We start from the raw sequence: 24864 nt of genomic DNA on the forward strand, positions 1-24864 counted from the left end.
CGGGCAGCGGCGGCGGGAGGCGGGCGCCAGCTCCTCCTTCTCCCTTTCCTCCTCCTCCCTCGGCGCTGGGGTGGGCTCGCCCGCGGCAGCCGGGGTGTGGTGTCCTGCCGTGCCGACCCCCGTGTGCGATGGACTGGCAGGTGCTGACCAGGGAGCTCTCCCTCTACCTGGAGAGCCAGGTCCGCGTGGGATTCTTCGGCTCCGGCGTGGGCTTGTCCCTGGTACTGGGTTTCGGCGTCGCCTACGCCTGCTACTACCTCAACAGCATCGCCAAGGTGAGCGAGAGGGCGGCGGGGCGGGCGGGCTCCGCAGGTGTCCCGCCGATGGGGACGGTCCCGAAGGTCACCTCGCCCGTAGCGAGGGGTTCGCAGCTGGAACGGCTGGGGGGCAGGGCTCTGCGGCCGCCTCGTCCTCATATCCCTCGTCCGGCCCCTGGAGGTGCCGCCCCGGGGTCCCGGGCGGCCGAAACCCCGCTCGAACCCCACACGGGCCCGGCAGCGCAGCCTCCTCCGCCAGCCGGGGCTGCGTCTTCCGCGGGGCCCGGCGGTGACCCCCGGAGGCCGCCGGCCTGCGGTGAGGGACGGCTGCCCTGGTCGTGCTCGGTCTGAGAGGGGAAGGGGCTCCGGTCTCGGCAGTCCCCGAAATGCAGTTGTACCAGCTGGAGAGCTTGGCCGGGTGCCATGGTTTGGAAAGGGAGGTTAGAAGACCGCCCTCCACCAACACAAACCCGACCTACTTGGTTCGCTAGCAGGGCAGGTGATAAAGTAGTTTTGCTGCCCTTGTGTCTCTGTCGGTTCCATCCTAAGTACCTCTGGAGGCACCAGGGCAGCGTTTTGGAGGCTGGGCATCTCATCAAGCAGTAGTTTTACAGATAAATTAGGCAATCGCAAAGTACGTGGATACGGTGAGCCTGATGAGATCTGAAGTGGCCCCGTGGTGAGAGCGCCTCGTTGAATGCGTAATCAACTGAAAAGACGCATATCAAAAGGTTTTTGATTGTTGAGAACCTGAGTGTTGCCACAGTCCTTCAGAGAACCGCTGAGAACATAGCCGCCCTCTTCACGGAGAAGAGGGTACTTGATTTTGGTCAGAGGAGAAAAACGAAGAGAGGATGTGCCAGTACAGCTGTTGATGTGGAATGGTTTTCCTCAAAGCACCTGTTGTTGTCCTATTAATGCTTGCATGTTGGGGAGTCATTGTGACAGAGAGGTATAAGAAATATGGTTGCTAAAACCTGAGATGTTTGGTATACAGGGACTTTTCCATGTTAATTAGTATACAAATGGAAACTGTAAGCAAATTGCATGCAGAGTATCTAATAATGTTCTGCATTATTAGAGGAGGAACCAATGAACTTGTGTACAGTAGAATGAGATGGGAGAAGTCCCTACCAGGTTAAAAAAGGTACTGCAGTCAAAGTGCATGCATGAATTAAATGTCATTTTTGTGTGGTCTGAGGAAACGGACTCAGTAAAAGCCTTGCCTACTAAGAAACAGTGGGATTTTAATTTGGCAGTGAATATATACAGTGCTGGTAAAAGTAGAGTTAGATCAGTATGTTATTAGAAATAGCTAAGGAATCCATTATGCTTAATGGGTTTCACTTTTCGCTTGGGCATTTTGGCATTTTGTTTGGTTTTCATTTACTTATCTCTGTACCATGAAAGGTAAAAGCTTTGCAAATGATTATATGAAATAAACTAGCTTGCTGAGAGAGGATTTAAATAAGCTTTATTTCTTTATTTGTTTTTTAGTTTGTTTTATAAGAATGTCCATGTCTGACTGCAGTCTCTTTTCCTAGAAACCCCAGCTGGTGGCAAGCAATGACCGTTTCTGCCGCTTTCTCGAAGAATATTGCCCTGTTGTGACAGAAACTTACTATCCCACGATTTGGTGCTGGGAAGGTCGGATACAGACACTCCTGCGCCCCTTTATCACATCTAGACCCCAAGTACAGTACAGGAAGTAAGTGCCTTTATTCTGGAAAGTGATTGATTTGATGTCCAGCTGTTCTCTGACTATGTCACACCCACTGTCAAAACTGCCTGGTTTTTTTGCTTTATGCCCACCTTTACAACTTTGTCATAGACTTGGAACTATCTTTATCATGGGTTCAGTATGAAGCAGGTTTGAAAGGTCAGTGTTCCCAAATGGCCGTATTTTAGCTCAGAGAGTTTTGTACCAATGAAATATGGGTGACAATATAGAAACTGATGTGGTTATATGTTCACAGGATTACACAGTGGATGAGGTCATAAAAGACCTCTGGAGGTCGCTTAGTCCATCTGCCCTGCTCAAACAGGGTGGCCCAGAGCCAGTTGCCCCAGATCATGTCGAAACAGCTTTTGGATTTCCTTCAGGATGGTGACCACACAATACCCCTGGGCAAATTGTGCTAATGCTTGGTCACTCTCACATTGAAAATGTGTTTCCTGATATTCAGAGTTCCATGTTTCAGGTTGGGCCCATTGCCTCTGTCAGTGGGCACCACTGAAAGGAGCCTGGCTCCATTCTCTTTGCACCCTCCCTTCAGGTATGTAAATACAATGCCAAGTTCCCCCTGAGCCTTTTCTTCTTCAGGCTGAGCAGTCCCAGCTGTCCCAGCCTTTCCTCACAGGACACAGGCTCCAGTTTGTTCTTCATCTTTGCGGCCATTTGCTGGATTCTCTCCAGTATGTCCATGTCTGCCTTAGACTGGGGTGCTCAGAGCTGGACTCAGTACTCCAGGTGTGGCCTCACCAGTGCTCCGGAGTGGGGAGGATCATCTCCCTCCATCTGCTGGCTATATTCCTCCCAAGCCTCCACAGCCTCCAGACTTTTGGCCATCTTTCCTCCAAGGGCGCATTACCAGCTCATGTTTATGGTGTCCACCAGGAGGACCCTTGGGTCCTTTTCTGCCAAGCTGTTTTCCAGATGGGCAGCCTCTACTGGTACATGGTGTTGTTCCTTCCCAGGCACAGGACTTTGCACTTCCCCTCACTGAACTTCATGAAGATCCTATCAACCCATTTCTGTACCCTGTTGAGGCCCCTCTGTATGGCAGCGCATTATTTGGCTTATCAAATATTCTGGTGTTGGAATGCCATGATTGTGCAAAGGTCGTGCAGTCACTGTATGTGTCCATTAAACCAACATGCTGTACCTTAACCATAGCACAGCTGCTTTCAGCCTTGTTTTGAATATACAGAATTTCTGGGATTTTCAGAGTAACTTTTACCTGTGCAGTTTATGTTATGTTCTTTCATGCCTAAATCTAAGAGGGAAAAAACCCCTTATATTTATTTTTTGTCCTCAGCTGATCTCTTTCACACAGAAATGAGACTTAGTCTGGCAAATGAGGCATTTGGCACAAGACCTAAGGAGAAGGACTTTTATGCGCCGGAACCTGGATGCAACACAAGTTGTTTCAGCTCTGCTTGCACGGTAGAATAGATTTAGCATTTAGCAGCTTCCCTTAGTTCTAGTAACTAGGAAACATTTCAGTGGTATGGCCATGTCCACTTTTTCTAGTCCTTCTTGTACACTTTTATTTCAAAGGTTTTGATAGAAGAAACATAGTTCCATGGGGCAGTGCTTATTTTGCACCATTTTAGATTGTGTTGGCTGTACTCAATAGCATTGCATCTACTTCCCATTACTGAAAAAGGGCAAAGCTGAGCTAATGAGTCTGACAAGGCTGGTCACCTTTAAAATCTGCAGTAGTCACTACCAAGAATTTCAAAAGAAAAATCAAATGCAAGGTAGGCTTACATTTCGGTAGTTTCCACACCAACTCCCTTGAACCATTCAAATATGTATATATTAGCTCTTATCTACATGTTTAGCTATCTTTTCTCCATTTGGATAACTACTTTTCTAAATTATGAAAGTAAAGTAGCAATTTAACTGTTCAAATTTCCAGGAAGTGGGAAGAGTCATATGTTTCTATAAAAAAGAATGAAATTTTTTTGTCATTGTTTAATGCATCCATAGCTTCTTGAGATATTACAATATTTGTTGCATTATTAAGATATATGGCATTAGAGTGCATACTAGCACAGTTTGTAGTGATATAGGGTGAAAGATGCAGTACTGTGTGTCTGTGTTCTGCATGTTTAAAACATAACAATCCATTATACACTCTGCTTCTTTGGATGAAGAGGAAAATAAATGCAGTAAATGTTTATCACATTACCCAGCATGCTATCAAAAGATTCTCAGATGATTCAAAGGAAATCTGCAGTACACAAAAATGCCTGTATAAAATGCGAAGTAGTGCCAAAAATCACATTAGTTACAAGCTTCCAGTACATCAGCAGCAATTTATGAAAGGCCATGTCTTCATTTACTGAACGAGGATTACTCTGCAAATTGACTGTTGTCAGCCGTAGGTGTAACTCTTTCTGAATGCAGACATGCCTCATCACGTGGCACCTTGAGTATTAAAACATAATGAAAAATGTAGAATTCATACCTGGTAATTTGTAAACTGCAAGCATTATGTATTTTTCAATCTAATCAGTGTTGTCTTAAAATGTACCTTTCAGTGAGCTCATTAAAACAGCAGATGGAGGACAGATTTCGTTGGATTGGTTTGATAATAATGACAGCTCATATTATCCGGATGCCAGCACAAGACCCACTGTCCTGTTATTGCCTGGCCTGACAGGAACAAGCAAGGAGTCCTACATTCTTCATATGATCCATCAAAGTGAAACACTGGGATATAGGTACTGCTGTTTTTCATTGCTATTCCTTTTGCTGCTTCTGGTAGCATCCAATATCAGCATGTATATGTATCAGATGCTTTCCTAAGGCAAATGACATCTGAATACAGTAGTTTATGTAAGAAAGTGTTATTACTAATAATAATCAGAGTGGAATTATATAACAGGCGGTACATTTGGAAGGGCTTTTTTAATATCTACAGATGTCCCCCAGAGATTGCAGTGAAAGCCAGCTAAGTCTGCACAGGGCTTTGCTGCTGCTTCTTACTATATTATATCAGGTGTTAACCTTTACACTTTCTAGAAAGAGTTTGTATTCAGCTCCCAGACTTGTGTGGATGGGTTGCTGGCAGTAGGCCTTGCAGGAGGTCAGCTTCTGAATGCCAAAATCGCTTGATTCAGCGGCCTTAAATTCTTGGGTGCAGAGAGGAGAGCTAGCCTACTCTTACTGATGGTGTTTGAGGGGGTCTGTCACCTCTTCCCTGTCACTGTGTAATTTAGTTTCATTTTTAAGGCTTCTGGTCAGAGCTGGGTAACATAAGGGGATTAGTAGATGAGTAGACTCCTTTATGTAACCATATTGCTGCTGCTGCATATTAAAATAGATTGTCATTGCTCCAGGATCTGTATTTGGAATATTAGATTTTGTCTTTGCAGACTGGCCTCTGGAGCTGACTCCAGTAAGTTCTTCAAATACGTATATATTAGTTTTTATGTATATGTTTGGCTCTTAATTTTTATTTTTATATATATATATAATATATTTATATATATAAATATATATAAATATATTATGTAGTAACAACTTGTTACTATTAATTTTTAAAGTATTCCTGGAAGTTATATCTGCATTTTGTCCCCTAAGGGAGGAAGGTAGTACACTAAAAAGTAGAGCTTTAGGTCAGATTTCAAGAGAATGCTATAATTTTGTTTTTAAATAGCAACATTTGAGAAATATACCAATATAAGTATACTTTCATGCTTTTAACCCATCTAACTATGTATATTATTTAATAAAACTATTTCAGTGAGATGGTAGAAGAGTAATAGAAAAGTAATTATTTATTGAGAAAGTATGGATTTGTAAATTATGGAAATACTGCTAGAAGATTCAGAGACTCCAACCAACCAAGAGAGACCAGAAACTTCTGCTGTACCTGACTGACAAAAAAATACCAAAAAAACATTCCCAAGAACCTGCAACTTAGATCCAGCTGTCTTATCATTTTGACTTGGCTCATTTCTTCTAATTTAATAGAATGATGTAGCTTTGAGGGATGTCTACACACGGATCTCTGATGTTCTTTTTTAGGCACAGCTTTAGGCTGGGCCCTGCACTGGCAGAGCTCATGGCAGAGTGCAGGCAGGATATGTCTGTACCACCTTCAGCTAAACCTTGGGGTTCTCACCCTGCACTCTGACTTTGACAAATCACAGAGCTCTGACAGTCCCACTGACCTCACTGAACTCCATTTTGGTAGAAAGCTTGTTCCACCCAGGTCGGCCTCTAGGATCTGTAGGTCTGTAAAAATTTATATGCTGAACTTACTCATACAAGTGGCTCATTTTAATTTTTGCATTTTTATTTTTTTGTGTGCTTATCTCTTTTGGTGAAATCAACGATATGCAAAATTGAATTTACTGTCTCAATTTTTAGATGCGTGGTTTTTAACAATCGGGGAATTGCTGGCGAGGAACTTTTGGTAAGGATGACTTCTAAGATAAATATCTCTCACTTATAAGTGGTATTTAAGAAATCATTTGTGCCTGTTTGTAGAGTTGGATTTAGATGAGAGAAACTCAGAGCATGTGTTGAAAATGCAGAGAAGATAATTCATCCATCTGGTAGATAAATCACGTGGCAATATTAATTTTTTGTTTTGAAACCCTAGAGAGTCAATTCACATTTTTTTCTGAACATTTCATTTCAGGAAATGATTCAATTAATAATATCTGTAACATTAAAATTAACAATCCTTACATTTTCTTTCCAAAAATAGTGCAGTAATTAAATTGTGCACATTTCTGCTCAATCATTGTAATTTTCTCCCATTGATTAACATAAATATCTAAATATAATCCATTGTAATTACTTTCCCAGTTTAAAATATATTTTTGATATGGTTAAAAAGGTATGCCATTAAAATTAATCCATACTACATGTTAGTGAATTAATGAACTAGCTTTATAAGGATATCTGTATCCTGAAAGTTAAATGTGTTCTCATATTATTCTCAGCAATCATGACACAAACTCAGCTACAGAGGACTTTTTTTTGGGGACAAATATATCGTGTTTACTTAGAAATAACTGGCCATTCCTCAGGTGAAAAAAATCTTGAAGCTAAACGTTTTCTGCAGCTAGGGACAAGGCATAATGAAATATTGCTGAATAAGCTTTGTTTTTTCATATGCCTTCTGTTGACAATTCTGCAGCTGGAATGAATGTGCATAATACTCGGTATTGTTTTGCATTTTTTTAATCCCCTGGTTTCAAACTTGAAAAAGCTCAGAATGTTTTCCCATAATCAGATAAAGCATTTCAATGCAAATATTGCCATGTTAAGAGTAGTTTTCTGCATACTTTTGCAGATGGATCTACAAAGCAGTTTTGTGACACACAAAGTCCTTATTGATGAATTTCTGAATCATTTAGAGAAAAGATCCCTTGTTCAGATACATTGTGTGTATTTTACTGTAATCGGATTTACATCTTTAAGCTTTAAAAGTTCTTGTGGTGCAGCAAACCAGCTGAAATTATCACACTTTCTGCAAAGAGGTTTCAGCATTTTAGTATAAAATCCCTACTTAATGAGTCTGAAGCAGAGTTAAACACCACAGTAGAAATCAGTTATGTAAGCAGTTCTTTTTCTTGTCACTTTAAAGATAGATTTAAATTTACAACAAATAATAGTTATTTAAAGAATACTGTTCTCATTGATTATTGAAAGCTATTGTGAATTATTGCTCTGGAATAATCAAGTATTATATTAACCACTGCCACTGAGAGCTAAGATGGGTTTGAAAATATCTTCATACAAAGCATAGATAGTTAAACATTAAACTGTCTGAAATTAACTGAATTTAAAATGGAAGATATATCTCTAGTTTTATAACCTTTAATTGAATACACTTTCATTTAGAATGCATTAGATCCTAGTTACCAAAAATAATTTATTCTTCCTTGTAAAGTTGACAATTTAATTAAAATGAAACACATTCACACTGTTTATAATTAATAAGATGTAAAACAGTGAAGAGTGATTCATGTGGATGAGAAATGGAAATGTAACATAAATGGAAATTAAAAATGTCTTCAGTTTTAATTATCTAGATTTAGCTTTTCTTTCCATTTCTTAATCTTTGACGCCAGTACTTCAGTACTCTTGTTAAATGTGTTTTAAGTAATTAGTTTAATGTTGTTAAAATTACCCACAAATAGCCAGGCAGTTTAACTGAAAGCAGTTTAAAAAAACACCCTTGAAATCCATCATTGCTTCATGCAACAGAAAAGTTTCATTAACTCATAGTTATGTATTTTTATATTTAGTTTTAATATTTCACTGAATTTTGGCAGTTCAGTCTATAGTTAAGTACAGGTCACGAACATGTTAGCAGCAAATCTAAAATTAAAAACTTTATTTTTCTGTAGATGAGATCTGGACAACACCATTAGAAAAAAACGTTACTGTGATTCTTATGGTGCCTAAATGGACTTGTTTCCCTCCTACTGCTCCAGACAGTCCCTCAGGTTGGACTATGTGGCCTGATCCAGGTGTCTGTGCAGGGGAGGCTCAAAGGTTGTGTTTATCCTTCAATAGCAGAGAACTTAATAAAACCTTACCCAAGGGGTTATCCAGTCTGATGCCAGCAGAAGTCATTCCAAGTCTCGATTCAGGATTTAAAGAGACACCAGTGATGGATAAAGAATGGATAATATATGTTTCATTGCTTTAGTTAATAGAATACTTTACTAAATTAGGTAAATCACACTGAGGGATTTATTTATCTGTTTATTTGGTTGTGTTGTATGTAGAATCAAAATGCGGGTTAGTTTTCAAATGCTGGCAGAATTTGAAATCTGATGCTTTTTTTTTTTCATTTGAATGTGGGTGAATATAGTAAAATTGTTGTTGTAACTTCCTTTTCTGTAAACCACAGCCTTTACATTGTTTCCATTACCTTGGGCTATTTTAAAAATACCAGTATCTATCTAGTTCTGATCTAGTTCTGTCTAGTTTAGCACATTGTTCTCTGTTCAGATTTTGTCTAATGACCTGGAGGTTGCAAATACCGAAGATACCTGTCACCTCTTTTATTTTATAATGATAACAAGTACAATTCCTTCCTTCACTTCCTTGTGAAACACTCTGGATTTATATTTAACATTTAGTGAAGCTTTACAATAAATGCTAAATTTATCTCCTTATATAATGACCCACTGTTCAGTTTGCTTTGTCCTTAAAGGATAATACAAAAGCTTATGATGGCATTTTTTCCCCTCTTGACTCCTTACAGACACCAAGGACATACTGTGCAGCTAACACAGAGGATTTAGAGGCTGTTATTCATCATGTGCACAGCTTGCATCCCTCAGCTCCGTTCATGGCAGCAGGTGTTTCTATGGGAGGGTAAGGTTGTGTAAGACAAGTCTCAGCTTAACTGTGATCTTAATACTGGTGTAGCCTGATTGTAAATTATTACTCTGGAATAGTTGCATTACTTACTGAACTGCAAGCAAGTTGAGTTTCTCTCCAACAGTTAATATGCAGAAGGCTTTTAGAAACTTTGTATCTTTGAGGCTTTTGCCTCTGTGTCAGGGACGGTTGAAATTGGCTAACATATAAAACTTGGGGGGTGGAGAAAGACAGGAAAACAGTGACAGGCAGATTGACAGCCAAACAAGTAGGCAATACAGTCTTTGGAAACTATGGAGGCTGTCTTTGCAACAGAGGGATATAAAATAGGATCTTGAGTTAATACACCATGTTTCATAGCAACCTCTGGCAATAACATTTGTCTTCCCTCTGTTTGTGTTCTGCAGTGTGTGGGCAGGTTAGGCTGGAAGAGGTGTGGATATCTGCTCTGTTTGGCTCAAAAGCAAGAAGTAGTATTGTTCAAATCGCTGTGAATTTGGTAGAGCATGTGGTATTAAGACTTGCTGTGTCCTGGCTTGTCTCCAGAAAGCGCAGCAAGAACAGACAATGATTGCACAGTTTCTTAGGGGAAAAAAACACTGCTAGAAGGTAGCAGAAATATTCCAGCAGCCTCTTTAACAACAATCGTAGCAGATGAGAATTTTCCTTAGGAATACTGCAGACACAGTGATAACTTCCTGAGACTTCCCTTTTCTCTGATAAATTTTGTGGGGGATGGGCAGATACAGCCCAAATATATTGATATCAACATGTTACTATATATTGACATTAATCTATCAATGACTTGTAGGAGCTTTGAGATAAATACATATTTGTTCCATACTTGTATTCTCTGCTTTTTCACAAATCTTTAGTCACTAGGTTCCCTGTTCTGATCAGTTGTGGTCCCAGGAGGGAGAAAGGCTGGTCAGCCTAACTTCACTTCTTTGGGAAGATCCTTTTCCCATATGTCTCCCCTGGGAGCCTTTTCCAGGCATATGGAGAATAGTGGTGACTGTTTTCATTAAGGACAAAACATTCCCAGGTGATCTGATTGCATTCTATGAAGAGATGACTGGCTTCACTGATGAGGGGAAAGAAGAGAATGTTGTTTGTTCTGAGGATGTTTTCCGAGTCTCCTTTTGTACCAAAAGACTTACGGAAGTCTTTCTTGCTGCAGAAACCTTTCTCTTGTTGTATTCCACACGTCTTGCTTGTTCCAGTTCCAGCTGAACTTCAGTTTTCCTAACTGCATCCCTGCAAGCTTAGGCAATGACTGTTTTTCTCTCAGGCAGACCACCCCTCTTCCACCTTAAGGATACTTCCTGCTTGAAATTGGTCAGAAGGGGTTTTTTTCCTCTGTGTGATCTTCTGCCACTCTTGCTCAACTTCCTGCATATCAGAATGTATGACATTTCTGCTTTATGTTTGCTTATCCTTAAAGTCTCCTTTGCTTATGAGGGCCATCTAATGTGAGATCTTGCTGACCAGATCCCTGAGCAAATGAAAGCCAACTCTCTCCAGTATTGTAATTCTGCTGCTTACCTTAACCCACTTACTTTTCATCCTAAAAATCCAGCATCAAATAATCTCAGTGGCCAAGACTGTTCTGCTTCTTCTCTACTTGACCAGTTCTTCCTTACATCTGTTTAGCAGATCCACAGAATATTTTTCCTATTCAGGTCCTTGATCATATATCAAAATATTGTCCTCAATACTCTCTAGAAACAGGTCTGCTTGTGGCTTGCTGTGGCAGTTGATGCTGGGATGGCTACAATTCCCTGTGCCTGCCTATTATGAAGGGCTGAAGGTGGGGTAGAAGCTGGCAGCTCTGTGACTGGTACAAAAGGCCACAACAGTCCTTCATGTCATCTCTGTCCTTGTCTTAACCTACTTATGGTATCCAAAATACTGGCGAAGTCTGTTACAATGGCACAGGGAATCTGTGTTGTGTACCTGGCTTATATGTCACCAGTACCACTGGGCAATTTTAGACAAAGTGTTCCACCTTCCCCCTCCGATATGTTTTTAAAATCCTGAACCAAAATCATAAAGCATGTATTTAATTGTACAGAACGCTGGAATAGTCTCTAATCATCTACAGGAGAACTGTTTTCATGCCTCAAAATTAATTGGAATTTTGCATGTTTAAAATTAAGCAGGAGCAAAGATCTCACCAGGGACATACTACAAAAATCATCCACTTGTCTTAATCTTACAGGAATTTTTTATCATCTACTGCTTTCAGAATCTTCTCAATAGTCAGATAATATATATAAGACAGATTTGTCCCACTTAAGAATTAAAATAGATATTCACTTCACAGACATATATAAATGTAAATGAAAGACCACCTGTTCCACTGTCTTCAGTATTATTGAGGACAGGGACTTTATTTTGTAACATAAAGATTCTTAAGCCTTCTCTCTATGACATATACTCTGTGAGTTCTGTTAGAAAAGTGCTTCTTTTGCTACTGCAACTCCTGTTTTGGTTGGTTCATTGGACTGCTGTCCTAAGATGTGGTAGATAGTGCAGAGGAATAAAGTCTCTGTGATAGAAGGCTGGTTCATAATGTCTTTGCTAAAGGTTGCTGTCTTCTGAAGTACAGTAGATGATCCAAAGTACAGAGTGTGGCAATCTAGGGAGCTGTTTTAATGTTACTAATTAACTGTAGTGGTTTGTTAAAGACTTGGTATTAAAATGCTTGTTGTAAACTTTATGGACTCAGGCACTAAAGTAAGACTTAGAGCTTTTCTGTTAGCATTTTTATTTTACTCTCTTTCTGCTGTTTTATTTTTTCTACATTTGAAGGGTAAATACTTATGAACTCCCCCCATTTTCAACTCAAGTGGACATTAACAGTAGGGACTGTAAGTTGCAACTGGTAAGAAAGACAAGACCTGAGCCATTTATTTGGGTCATAATTTTGTTTCTCTAGTTTTATTCATTATCCAAGACTTCATTCTTCACATACTTTGTGTTAAAGAAGAGCTATGTTCTTTCATATGTGTGAGGTGAGGTAATGGCACTACCTTAATCTCAAAAGACTTCTTCATAGTGAGGCAGGTGTACCAGGGGCAGGCTGAATTGTCAGGCATGCTGGTCAGATTTATCACATCAGGAAGACCAAGAGCTTCTGAGATGGTAAAAGTTACTAACACTTGGTAATACCCATTCCATGAGTAAGAATCATTTGACTTTTCCCTCCCTTTAGTGATGTAAGTTAGACTAGTACATCTCTATTTCTAAATGCACTCCTACTCACACCCTACACAGTGCACCCTGTTCCTCTCTGACAGTAGAGAGAGAGAGTAAACTTCATGAGTCATATGTTGATTATGTGACTACCTTCTAGGTGTACTAGGCACAACTGTAGGACTCATATGAGAAACTATTGAAAAACAGACAAAAACATGGCTGACTGCTAGATTTATTCTAAATTGAAGCAAACAGTTTGATAGTATGTATGTTTCTGTTTTTCATTTGTAGCATGCTTCTTCTAAATTATCTGGGCAAAACTGGAAGAGACACTCCTTTAATGGCAGCTGCAATTTTCTCTGCGGGTTGGAATGTTTTTGAATCTGTAGAATCTCTGGAGAAGCCACTAAACTGGCTTCTTTTCAACTATTACTTGACCACTTGTCTACAATCCTCTATCAGCAGGTGAGTTGCCTTCTGAACTGTTTAGCAAGGTGGAAGGATTTTAACATGAGATTGACAGCAGGTATAAAAATATTGGCAAAATTAATGCTGTAACAACTCTAGTTGTTCTTTGTGCATTATTTGGTAAGTTTTGAAATCAAAAGGATCTTTTCAAGAAGGCTTTTCATCAATGTGACTAAACTTACATGCTGCTTAAGGGAGTCACAACAAGCCCAATGTACTTCTGTATCTGTGGATGAAGTAAATGGACTTTTAAAATTTTTAGTCTTCCACATACTGACTTTCAGTAGATTTGCATATATCATCATTGTTTTAAGTCAGTGTTGACTGCAAAAGCACAGAAGGGCCTAGTTCATCACTGCCTTTATAAAACCAGTGTGTATTTTATATTCCCAAATATTAAGTTCTCTTATCTTTGGCATATTTCTCATGGCTTATGCAGATTTTTACCATGTTGTTGGATGTGCCTACATATGGATGAACAGTTATTCCCTGGATTCCAGACAGATTTTTAATATGACAGAAAATTAAAAACAAGCATGTTAATTACTTCTATAAATGTATCTGTAAAGCAGAGAACTACTACATTTGTTTACATAACAACAACAACAACAAAAGGCCTTCAATTTTTCTATCCTTCTTTTTAGGCATCGACAAATGTTGGAGAAATTATTTGATATGGATCTTGTGATGAAGGTATGTGAAAAAGTTACTTCTGCTTGAGTTGAATGCTGTTTTCCAAATGCTGACATAGTTCCCTATTTGAACTCTGTACTTCAGGCTAGAACTGTTAGAGAATTTGATAAGCAGTTCACTTCAGTCATGTTTGGCTACCGTTCGATTGATGATTACTATGAAGATGCTAGCCCATGTCGCAAGCTGAAGTCAGTAGGAATTCCAGTGTTATGTCTAAACTCTGTGGATGATGTTTTCTCACCAGCTCATGGTAAGTTTAAGCTTTTTAAAATATATTTATCTGTATATGCAGTCATCAAGACAAACTGCATAGCTTTGAGAATAAACTCTGACCTATGTGTAGAAATGTATTTAAATGTTACTTGCACAGAGGATCAAAACTTCCGTGGAGGGCTCAGTCTTGCATTTAAACACCTGTAAAACAGATGATGGTGGAGAGACTTGATTAGTACAGAATGCAGAAGTATATGGGGTGGCCTCATTAGGCATTAGTGGAGTCTTTACAGTCAAAAGAAAGAAATAGGCACATTTAGGGTGTGAGTTATCTCACTGTAAGGAAGATACCAGATATAATGCCCTCTCAGAAGTACCTGTTTCTGTTCACCAAGTATGAAGAGAACCCATAAAAAAGGAACTTGGATTCCGATGTCTGGATGTAGACATTCAGAATTCAAACTGGAAGCAAGTGGGGATTTTTATTGCCGTTCTTTAAGCTCCTACAAAGAATGTCTGGGAGTTTCTTATGTTGGAGATGATATGAAATCCTCATCTGCTGATCTCAGTTGTCGCTTGTCTCTAACTGAGCTACCGGCTCCGTTTTGCCCAGGCTAGCTCAAGACTGCAACAAGACAGGAAAACTCCCCTGGGTCCTAAAAGCCTGGGGAGAGGTGAGGAGCTTTTCCCCCTTATCACAAGAGAGAGAGACCCCGTCGGTGGTGGAGGAAAGGAGTCAGACTTGATCAAAAGGTGAATCCAAGGTCTTTATTCCAGTCTTTGTCCCATCCCATTTGGACGTCTGCCTCAGACCGCACCCTGAACCAAGTCATGCTGAGGCCTCGTGTTCAGGGCTTATATGCAGGGGAGGGGCTAAAGGAGGGGACAAACCAACACCCAATGAGGGATATAGTGGGAGTGGAACAAGGTTGGAGGGACATTCAAAGAAACCAATGGGGAACATAAAGAGAGGAACCACCTCGGCTCTTGCCCGATCATTAGATGTCCTTACCCGAACTCTCCAGAAGCTGGGAGGAACAGCCAAATGACAGACAGGGCCCGCAGGAGGGGACTGGGAGGAGTGTGGGAGGATGGACAGGGAAAAGAGCAGGGATGAACCGCTGGACATAACATTTTCCAGGAGAATAGGGGAGTACAGAACAAACCATTATAACATAAAACCCAATATAAAAATGAAATACAATATGAAAACAAGTAACACACAGCAATACTCAGTGTCACCTCCAGTGCCTGTAAATTAAAAGTAAAAAAAATCCAACTAAGCTACATTAGTTACATCTAATCATGTAGGCCATAATCTAGGGTAAGGGAAGAGAGACACACAAGGTGAGCTCCTAGAAGGAGGCACGTTGAAATTAACAAGAAGCATCAATATCAGCTAAGTAACAGGCTGAAAACTCCATTTTCCATTTTCTTTCTGTTTCATGCCAAACGTGATCATTATGAACATTTTGTTTTTCCTCAGAAGATCAAAACCCTGTTGCTAACTATTCTGAAAATATATGCTTATTCCTGTAGTCTGTGTATTGGTTATAGCTTCTGAGAAGAGAATGTGAACAAAAGCTAATGTAGAGGAAAACCACTAAAATGAACAGCTGGTTGAGGCAACAGTCATCAGCAATGAGCACCTGACGCCTTAAAAAATGTAGTTTATACAACTGATTTATTTCAGGGAAGTTCTCTTCTGCCACCACAAGTGAAGTGAGATTCTTGCAGAATGAGTCATGAAACCAAAGTGAGCAGGCAAACAGATCAGAACAACAAGCAGAAATTAAAGAGTTGGAAGAGACTCTTTGTGTGTGTGTACTGTTTATCTGCGTGCAGGTGTACATCACGGACAGAAACATGCACGCCCATTACTACTTATAGTTCGAAGACCAGTTAGAGACATGTGACGTGAAAAGGGCCACTCCAGTACAGTGCACTAGAAAAAGTCTGATTTCTTCCTCTCTAGAACAAAAGGCATCCTTTCATTGCATGTTCATTGCATGAACAATGTAAAGAGGTGACAGAAACCTAATATGAGGGGAAAAAATGGTGACTCTACATTAGCCAAACTATCCCTTACATTGGCCAAAACAGAGGCTTAAAAAAAGTGAGGTCTGAGTAAACATAGCAATATTATAGTAGAATACTGTAGTCATCTTTAAAAACTTGCAGTTCAAAGGCTTTTTGAAACAGTCCGTTTGTATTTATTAGCCTCTGTGGGGTATTTTTTTTTTCCTTTAAATCGGACAGTTGCTTGTTCTCTTATAAGGTTATAATGGTCTGAAAATGAGAATGGATGGGCCATGACCCAAAAATTTATGTCCAAATATAAAATCTGACTAGTGATTCTGAAGATAATTTTTATGGGTGTTAGGACCCTGGAGGTGACTTTCCCCATAGTACTCTAGGGAGGTCATCTGCTGTGCCATGTTTCTTTCACAGAGTATCTGAGAGAGAGAACAATGGCTTCACGTCTTTGTTTAGCACTAGCTTAATTTGTGGTTTCTGTCTAAAGTAATAACTGTGGCAAGGTCTACCTATTTAGCATAGTGACAACAGCAGTAAACCACTCAATGTGCCTCAGTCCCTGAAAGATTGGTAACCTTTCCCAGCCCATTATGACTGGGACTGGGACATTTGTTACTTAGATGAAAGCTAGTGCAGATACTCCATCCTCTTTTTACCTCCAGCTCTCAAGAGCTCTCAAGAGCCAGCTATTGATCTGACCATATGACATTCAGTCTGAACACAAGAAAACACTTCTTTTTTTACTGTGAGAATGGTCAAATACTGGCATAGTTTGTGTGGTCTCCATCTATTGAGATACTCACAACCTTAGTGGACACAGCCCTGGAAAACCTGCTGTTGATAACGCTGCTTGAGCAGGGGGTTGGACTAGAGGATCTCCAGAGGTCTCCTACAGCCTCTGAAGTTCTGTGATGTGTAGTTTGAGAACTCAAAGATAGAGTCCCCTAGAGTATACCTGTAGCAGATCTCTCAATCCTTGAATCTGTTTTGTAAAAGTAACAGAAGTCTTGGTGAACAGTGGGATGGTTGTTTATGTAAAATTAGATATCTAAACTACTGTGAGGATGCCTTAGAAGTCTTGAAGTGTCGAGGGGGGCAAGATAGAACACCGGTATTTCTGAAACAAGAAGTGCTAAGAGTCTATTGTAATGACTGTCCGTCTTCTCTTAAAACTCTGATTGTAACCAGCTTTTCTCCATGAAGATATTTGGGTGGTTAGGCATTTGTTTATTCTTTGTTCAGAGAGTTAATGCTGTTAGCTGTAAACTCTTGTACTTCTGCAGGCAAGTTTATCTCAGAAAGGGCCACCAGGACAATGCTGATTTCCAGCTAATAGCATGACTGTGTTCTATCTGTCTATCCTTGACTCCTTTTTCATTTGTGCTGTGCACCCTCAGTGGGAATCATTGTGCTGGCAGGAGACACAGAGCACCCCGATTAGCAGCTTGGGATTTATGTCTGCTGCCATTAGTTACTGAAGTTCATTCATCTTGACATCTTTACATCTTCTGTGAGCTGTTTTATATTAGCAAACATAAAGGGCTGGTCTTACTCTTGGACATGACTTTATTCTGGCAACTGGCTTTTTTTTTTTCTTACTTAAAAACTTCTGTGTGTGGACACATAGAAGCCTGTGGCGACCACAGGCAGTTTCCACTCACAACTGTATCATGGATTCAAAGCCACAAAATTCATACTCATCCAAACCCCAGCCTTTTATTGACTTTGGGGACTGGTTATTTCATGCCTCATCTCTCTCAGTAATACCTACCAGCTTTTAAGCTACCTTCCAATTCTGTTGTAGATAGCTGTAGTTTCCAAGAGCTGGGAAAACAGCCTAGAAAACTCATCAGGGAGAAAGCTGTGCCAGAATTCCTTTGTGTTTAAATAGTTTCCCTAAAGCCAGGGCCATCTACCAGTAACAGAGCTTGAGAGATACAAAACCAAGTCTGCTTTGTCACTACATAATGTGGACCTAAAGAAACACTTCCTTAAAAAGTGCAGATGCTGCCTAGTTACTACCTGATCATTTCTTCTCCTGTGCTTTTGGTACGCTTTGTACTTCCCAGCAGTTATTTTTAAATATATTGTGAAAATGTGCCATTTGATCTCAATCCAGTATTATGAAGAAGCAATCAATTTGCAGTCCTTCCTTAATGTTTCTGTTTAAAGTTCACAGAGCTTGGCAGCTGATATATCTGTATTTAATTCTGGAATGCAATTCTCATATTGCATAATACTAACTAATGAAAACAAATGCTTTCTTCATTGCATGACACTTCTCCCACCATGACGAATTTAAACAAGCCACTGCTTCACGAAATACATACTAAAGCCAAGTCAAGCCCTTGGATTTTGTACATGTGAAAAATAAATCAGGAAGATGGAGTGATAGCTCATTATCACTGTCACATGTAACTTTTCATCTGAAGTGGCATTTTTTTCTGGAGAGACTTTAAGCAGTATATTAGGCATCTGACTTAAATTTCACTATACTAATGCTTAGCTAATTGCTGCTGATGAGCATTGTGCCTGAGCTGGAAACCTGCCCTTGAAGCTAGGTACCACGCCAGCTCCCTCCTGATCCACTGTGACAAATAAGTGCGGGTCTGAAGCTCAGTTATATATATTTTATTGAACTCTCTGAAGCTTTTGTGTCCCCCTGTATCCAAACTTGGAGTAATTGCTCTTAGGTGTTACTTTACATCCTGTTACGTAAAAGAGCACAGTTGAATGAAGTTGTCTGGAGAGACCAAATGGCCAAGGAATGGCCAGACAGATTTCAATTAGGTTAAAAGTTTAAGGAACAGAGAGAAATCAAGCAAAAAATGGAATGTCTGACAGCAGTGACTTATATGGTTTTTCTTTTGTTCATTAAGAAAATAATAACTTCTTTTTGGCAAAGAATATACAACAAATTGGTTTTGAATTAAGTAATTCTGCATACAGGTATTTACACTGTGGTTCTGTGGATCACAAATCATAGGTCTGTGCTGATCAAACAGCAGTACAGATTTTGGCCAAAAGAAACTTGAGTAGAAGGTGACATGTGGACAAAAATGAACAGTGGTATCTTTTGGCATGCCATACTATCTCCCAGAATGCATACATCCAGTGCTTCATTCATCTGCCTTTTGCACTGCAAAATTTACTCTGTTGCATTGTGGTTTTATTTATTGGATGGCTAACAGTCCCTAGGAATACCCTTGAGAAAAGTACCACACCACTGCCAAGCATCATTTGCATTTTGGCACTGAGAAGCAACACAATATACTCAGTTCTCTTCCAAGAACCTCCAGAGCAAGAAACTCTGCTGGGGAGGAGTTACATGGACAAATAGAGGGAACTGCAGGATGGGGAAGATGTCATTTGTAAGACCTGCATGTGGCTTGCACCTTACCAGGCCTGGAAAATAATCAGCATCCTAGTGCAGGACTGGTAGGCTTCTAGGAAAGAGCCACTGTAGCTCTGTGGAAGCAGGCAGCACAGTATTGCCAAACAGTTTGGGAATAAATAACCACCAGCAAATTGATTTGGGAGCTATGATTACTGGCAACCTCTTAATGACAGGCATGCAGGGGTCATGGTGAGATTGGCCTGTAAGGGCTTGCTGAGCTGGGTTGGCGCAGTAGAGGAGACATTTATTATGTCTCCCTTTTAATCCCCCAGTACAGCAGTTTCTTATCAGGAAGGGACATTGTTACTACACATTGACACTAGTCTGCCAGATTGAATGACTGTCATGTTTTTGCATGTTTTAGCTAGTGAAGGGGCACGTTCAGGCTAGTTAGCAGCTGATCCTGAATATGTTAGGACTCATGGAGTTCTTATGCCTGTCTCGGATACTTGGAGGTCACATGTGTCTTCCTCACATATTCCTTCCTTCCCATATCCTTGCACAGAAGCCTGTTTATTAGTCCCCTCAGTGACCAGGCAGACAGCTGCAGAATGGGTGTGCAAAGTGTGATTCACTGGCTGAAGCAGGCATGGACTTTGTGTCTGATCCCCACTTCTCTCCTGGGATTCTGTTTAACATGGACCACAGGCTCCTGGAGGGAAGAAGAGCAGATGGCTTGTTGGTACAGATAAGTGGCAAATTTCTATGCAGTCAGCAGAAGCTGACATGAAAATCAGCCACTCTCCTTGTACATGGCAATGTGTTCCTCCATGGAATCCAAGAGAGACAGATCAGAGATTGCTGAGCAGATTAACCCAGGCAAAACTCCAGACAAGCGCGTGCTGAGTCTGAAAATGATGCATGTGTTGGATTGCAAGAAATAATACATTGTTTTCTGCATCTCATGTTCTCAGCATATGCTATTCCCAGTCAAGGCTTTTACATTGTTGACTTTTTAGTCTGGCCTCAGTACTGCTTTAAAAGGCCCAGATCCTGCGTACAGTATTTTCAGTTTTCCAACTGAACAAAGAAAAAGCCAAGGACTTCTTGTAGAAACAGTAAGAAGCAGTTTCTTCCTCCTAGTAAAGAATCAGAATCACTTAGTAGATGCTGGAATCTACAAACTACTTAGATGCCTGCAATTTTGAAAGGAGGGAAAGAATGGAAGAAATGGATAGTGATGATTAGCAAAGAACCTCATATATTTGGCTAGAGAGCCCCCATTGCTCACTGGAGCTCAGTCCGTGGTCCTCCAGGGCACAGTCAGGTACATCATGTTATGGGCAGGGAGCTTGTAACACACCGTGACAACAGACACTAACCCAGCTCTGCAGGCAGTTGGTTCTGCATCCATGCTGAGGCCCTGGAGTGGAACAGAGCATGTCGTTCAGGCACTGCTGGCAGGGACCTCTGAGGCACAGACTGCTCCCCTGGCTCCACAGGTCCAGTGCTTCTGCCCTGATCTATTTTAAGTTGCACAGCTGTTCGCTACAGTCATTGCCTTCAAGTTCTCCTGTGACTTACTCTGGCTGGGGGTCCTTTTTTGGCTAAGCAAAGGGCTACTCTGTGCTCTTACTCTAGTTGCTGAAAATGAAGACCAACTGGCATCTCAAGCACACAACTATGAGTTTGCTGGCATCCAAATGAAAGTAAGGAGAAATCTATGAAGAAGGTAGGAATATGCAGAGATAAGGACTATTCAAGGATAATGACCTTTGAGATAGGAAATGTATAAAGGGGTAGAGGAACAGACTCCTAGAAACAGGAATGAATGGAAGGTGCTTCTGAAGGAAGTGCAGTCAGAAAGGGATTTGAACAACTGAACACCCCCAAAATTGAATATGATTCAAAAATACTTTAAATGAGGAAGTAATAGAAATCTTGTGAAGGACTTGCTGCTTCGTGTTGTAGTGAAAAGGCATTTTTAGTTGAGCAGTGTATAACTTTAAATCAGCTTTATTTTTGTGTCATAACCTTTTTTAGACACAGTGAAACTGCTGCTACTCCCTTCTTTGGACAAAAGATTTTTCTTTTGTTGTTGCTTTTTATGACAATCCTGAATAATCAAAAATCTCTATGATTTTTTTTTCCCACTTCATAAAGTTTCTTACTTGAAAACTGGAACTTTGAAAGGCATTTACTGAAATGTGCTGAGTTTTCTGCTCATTCAGATGTCTACTTAGCATAACTAAAACTCTGGAGGAATTTGCTTAACTAACTTAATTTTTATGTATCTGTGGTGTTTGCAGTCTTGATATGAATCTCCCCTGCTGTATCAACCAGTTCAAATGATAACAAGGTCATCCCTTTGTAAAGTCATATGCTTTCTCTGGTGTCAGTCTGTGCTAACTGACCTCAATTTTCCTTCACGAAGGGAACTGCTCAGGTGGTGAAACTGATTAAGCCATACATCTATGCAGAGTCAAAATAGGAGGCACTGAAGCCTCCCTCCTACACATTTCCAGATCAGTGCCTATCTCAGGTGTCATTCACTGATGACTTTAAGCTAATTGTAGGCCACTGCTGAAATGGCCACCTCACTGAAGGCTCCATCTGACTGTGGCTGCCATTATTCAGATGTTGGCATTAACAGGGGGAACTGGATTAGGGTACTAATCAGATCAGGAAAACTAACCCAGCAGAAGAAAAATCCTTGTACTATCCAGTCTAATAATTGACATTCTAAAATAATTTCTAGATGTCACTATTCAGTAGAGAACCGCTAATCTCCTGGGTGGCACGGAGCAGCTTTGTGTGTCCTTGTACAGTTGTTTGCCCCTTCCTCTTTCTCTGTTTACCTTGTATTTTAGCTTATGGGCTCCTCAGGGCAAGAACCATCCCCCAGTGTGTTTGCACGGTGTGCTCTGAACACGCAGGTGTAAACATATGGCAGATCAGATATAATGATAATCTTTTGTATTAGCTGATAAGGTATCTTAAAGACCAAATCTTATCTTACAGACCAACCCTGACATTAAAGGTTCTGTGCTTGGAGTCTCATACAATTGCAATTGCAATTGAGGTCCCAGTTCTCAGCTTTTCTGAAGTTGAATATTGCAATAACAGTTAAAAATTAGAGGGCTGATTGTCCTTTTACTTGCACTATTTATAGCAAATCCTAAGTATGCATTAACATGCGTGCTGCTCCATCTGTGTGAGTGAAAGACAGATGAAGCTGAATTTTTTACAGCAGTCAGGAACAAAAAAAACCCCTCACAGGTAAGGTAAGTTGATGATGAAGAGAAAAATTACTTTTAATACAGCTGTGGTTCCAAACCCTGTAAGACATTTAAGCATATATTAATGTTGTGCCTATTTATCGATACATAATATGAAAAATGTTTAAGAGAAACTATTCAATGGCTGGCATTTCATAGAATATTAAGGACTTAAAACATTTTTCCCACCCTTTTAGCTATCCCAGTAGAAGCTGCCAAACAAAATGCAAACGTTGCTTTGGTTCTGACTTCGTGTGGAGGCCATATCGGTTTTCTGGAAGGAATATGGCCAAGGAAGTGCACTTACATGGACAGAGTCTTCAAGCAGTTTGTGCAAGCTGTGTTTGAGCATGGAAATAAAATCTTTAGCATGTAGCTTTGGACCACTTATAAGCACAGTGGCACATTCTGACAAGGGCAGTTAGGCTTAGTGCACAAATTTTAACTCCTGTAAGCCAGCAAATGGATAAAGTCCATTACTACATGCAAAAATATTTTTGCCTAAGATTTTGTAGCAAGAAACTAAATATTATGTTGTCACTTTTATATTTATTTTTAATATGCCTTACTAAGAATGACCTTAATGAAACAGTGTTCTGCATACATCAAATTGCACTTAACCAAAACTATCAAGTAGAGAGATTGTAATTCCTCAGGATTTTAATTTAAACCAGTATGTATTTAGAAGACTTTATTTAGATAGCTTTTACTATGAGAATGGCGACACTAAAAATAGCTTATATTATCCTGTCACATATAGTACCAGTTGGCCCATTCCTTAGAGCACTGATGGTGAAAATCTTAGAATATAAAAACAAAAGGAGGGATCAAATAAAAGTACTGATTCTTCAAGCAAGTCAAAATTTCAGCATGCTATTCCATAGCATTAGATTGATACCTGCTTTTGCTGTTCTGCCCTGAGAGCATTCAGATTTAGGGCTGTTTATTGTTTATCAAACTATGTCAATGCCATACTTTGTCTTACATGGTTATTTTTTAAAGAGCTAATTTATAGTGTTTACATATAACCAAAAGATTCCTTTAAAACAGTACTGTAATAACTTATGTAATTAAAAGACATTTTGCATTTCAGAGTTTATGTAAAGCTGGATGTTGTTACATAAGTAAGTAACACATACTTCATATAACTGGTAAACTTGGTGATTGAACCTGCTATGTTTATATTACCTTGCAAGAACATTTCAATTTTAAAGAATAAATATCAGAGCATCAGGAAATTATTATATAATCTGCTTTAAACTAAAAAAGGAAAACCAATTCAAACCTTTTGTCTCTACTATTGTTTCATATAATTTCTGAAAAGAATGGAACAAACTGTTTAAAGAAAGTTGGGATGGAGGTCACAATCAAGACTCTGGTTTGTTTACTTGATCATTTGTCACCATTTTGGCAGTAGGTTGCCAAATCACTGAAGCCACTGCAAACCGACTTCTGCCCTAGTGGCTTACAAGTTGTGAGGGTGCCCGAGGCATCGCTGTTCTCCTGAGCTGTGACAGCCAGTGTGGGCTTTTGAGAAGAAAGGACAGTTGGACAAAATACATTTTGAAACTGTTGGGAAGCCCTGATTTAGGGCATACTGAAGTTTAAAGCAGGCCCTTAAGCAGCATCTGTGAAGCTCCCATCTTTTGCTGATCACTGGATTTGGGCCCAGCCACATACAAGAAGTCAGGAAAGATGCCTCTGCATTTTTATTTTTATCTTTTGAGCAGGGTCAGTACAAGAAGAAAATTCAGCTAAAAGAAGCAAGTCAGATCTTTTGTCTCAAGCAGTACGTGAACACTCCTCTTGCAAGGCATGTCTCCTAGTAACAGCAAAGGAAGAACAAAAATACTTTTTTGTCTTTAGAGAAAGAAATTGGGACATGCTATACGAGAGCTGTTTTGTAAGGTAGGCAGTTGAATTAAGAAAATTAAAAAGTGCTTTCAAGTTTTGACTTTTCAAACAGGCACTTGCCCCAATAATGAACTCTTATTTTTTCTCTATTAAGAAAAATGAGGAAAGTGACTTGCAAAAGCAAAATTAAACTTTGTGCATGCTACTACAATACAGAAAAATAGCGTATTAGTAGGGTGCCTTATTTATTCTTGTATTCATTTCCAGGTTTTATGTTCCTGCAAAAATAATTAGCAATAAACAGTATATTTAGTGTTATGTTTGTAAAATTGTTTAGGTACACTACTGTTCAAAATTCAGTATCAAGTATTAATAAAAATAAAACCACTACCATTAAATCAAATCTTGCTGTTTAAATAAAAGTAATATGATTAATGCCAG

General features: G+C 39.8%; 1 protein-coding gene across 1 annotated transcript; it reads left to right on the forward strand.

Moving 5' to 3' along the window:
- On the forward strand, positions 1-24864 carry ABHD3 (abhydrolase domain containing 3, phospholipase). Its single transcript, XM_040077492.2, has 9 exons — positions 1-275; positions 1802-1965; positions 4527-4709; positions 6364-6409; positions 9224-9336; positions 12835-13008; positions 13656-13704; positions 13789-13954; positions 22767-24864. Exons 1-9 carry the CDS (start codon positions 129-131, stop codon positions 22943-22945), a joined length of 1221 nt encoding a protein of 406 aa, XP_039933426.1. The 5' UTR covers positions 1-128; the 3' UTR covers positions 22946-24864.

This window comes from Hirundo rustica, chromosome 1 (assembly GCF_015227805.2).
Source record: "Hirundo rustica isolate bHirRus1 chromosome 1, bHirRus1.pri.v3, whole genome shotgun sequence".
In the NCBI taxonomy this organism is placed as follows: Eukaryota; Metazoa; Chordata; class Aves; order Passeriformes; family Hirundinidae; genus Hirundo; species Hirundo rustica.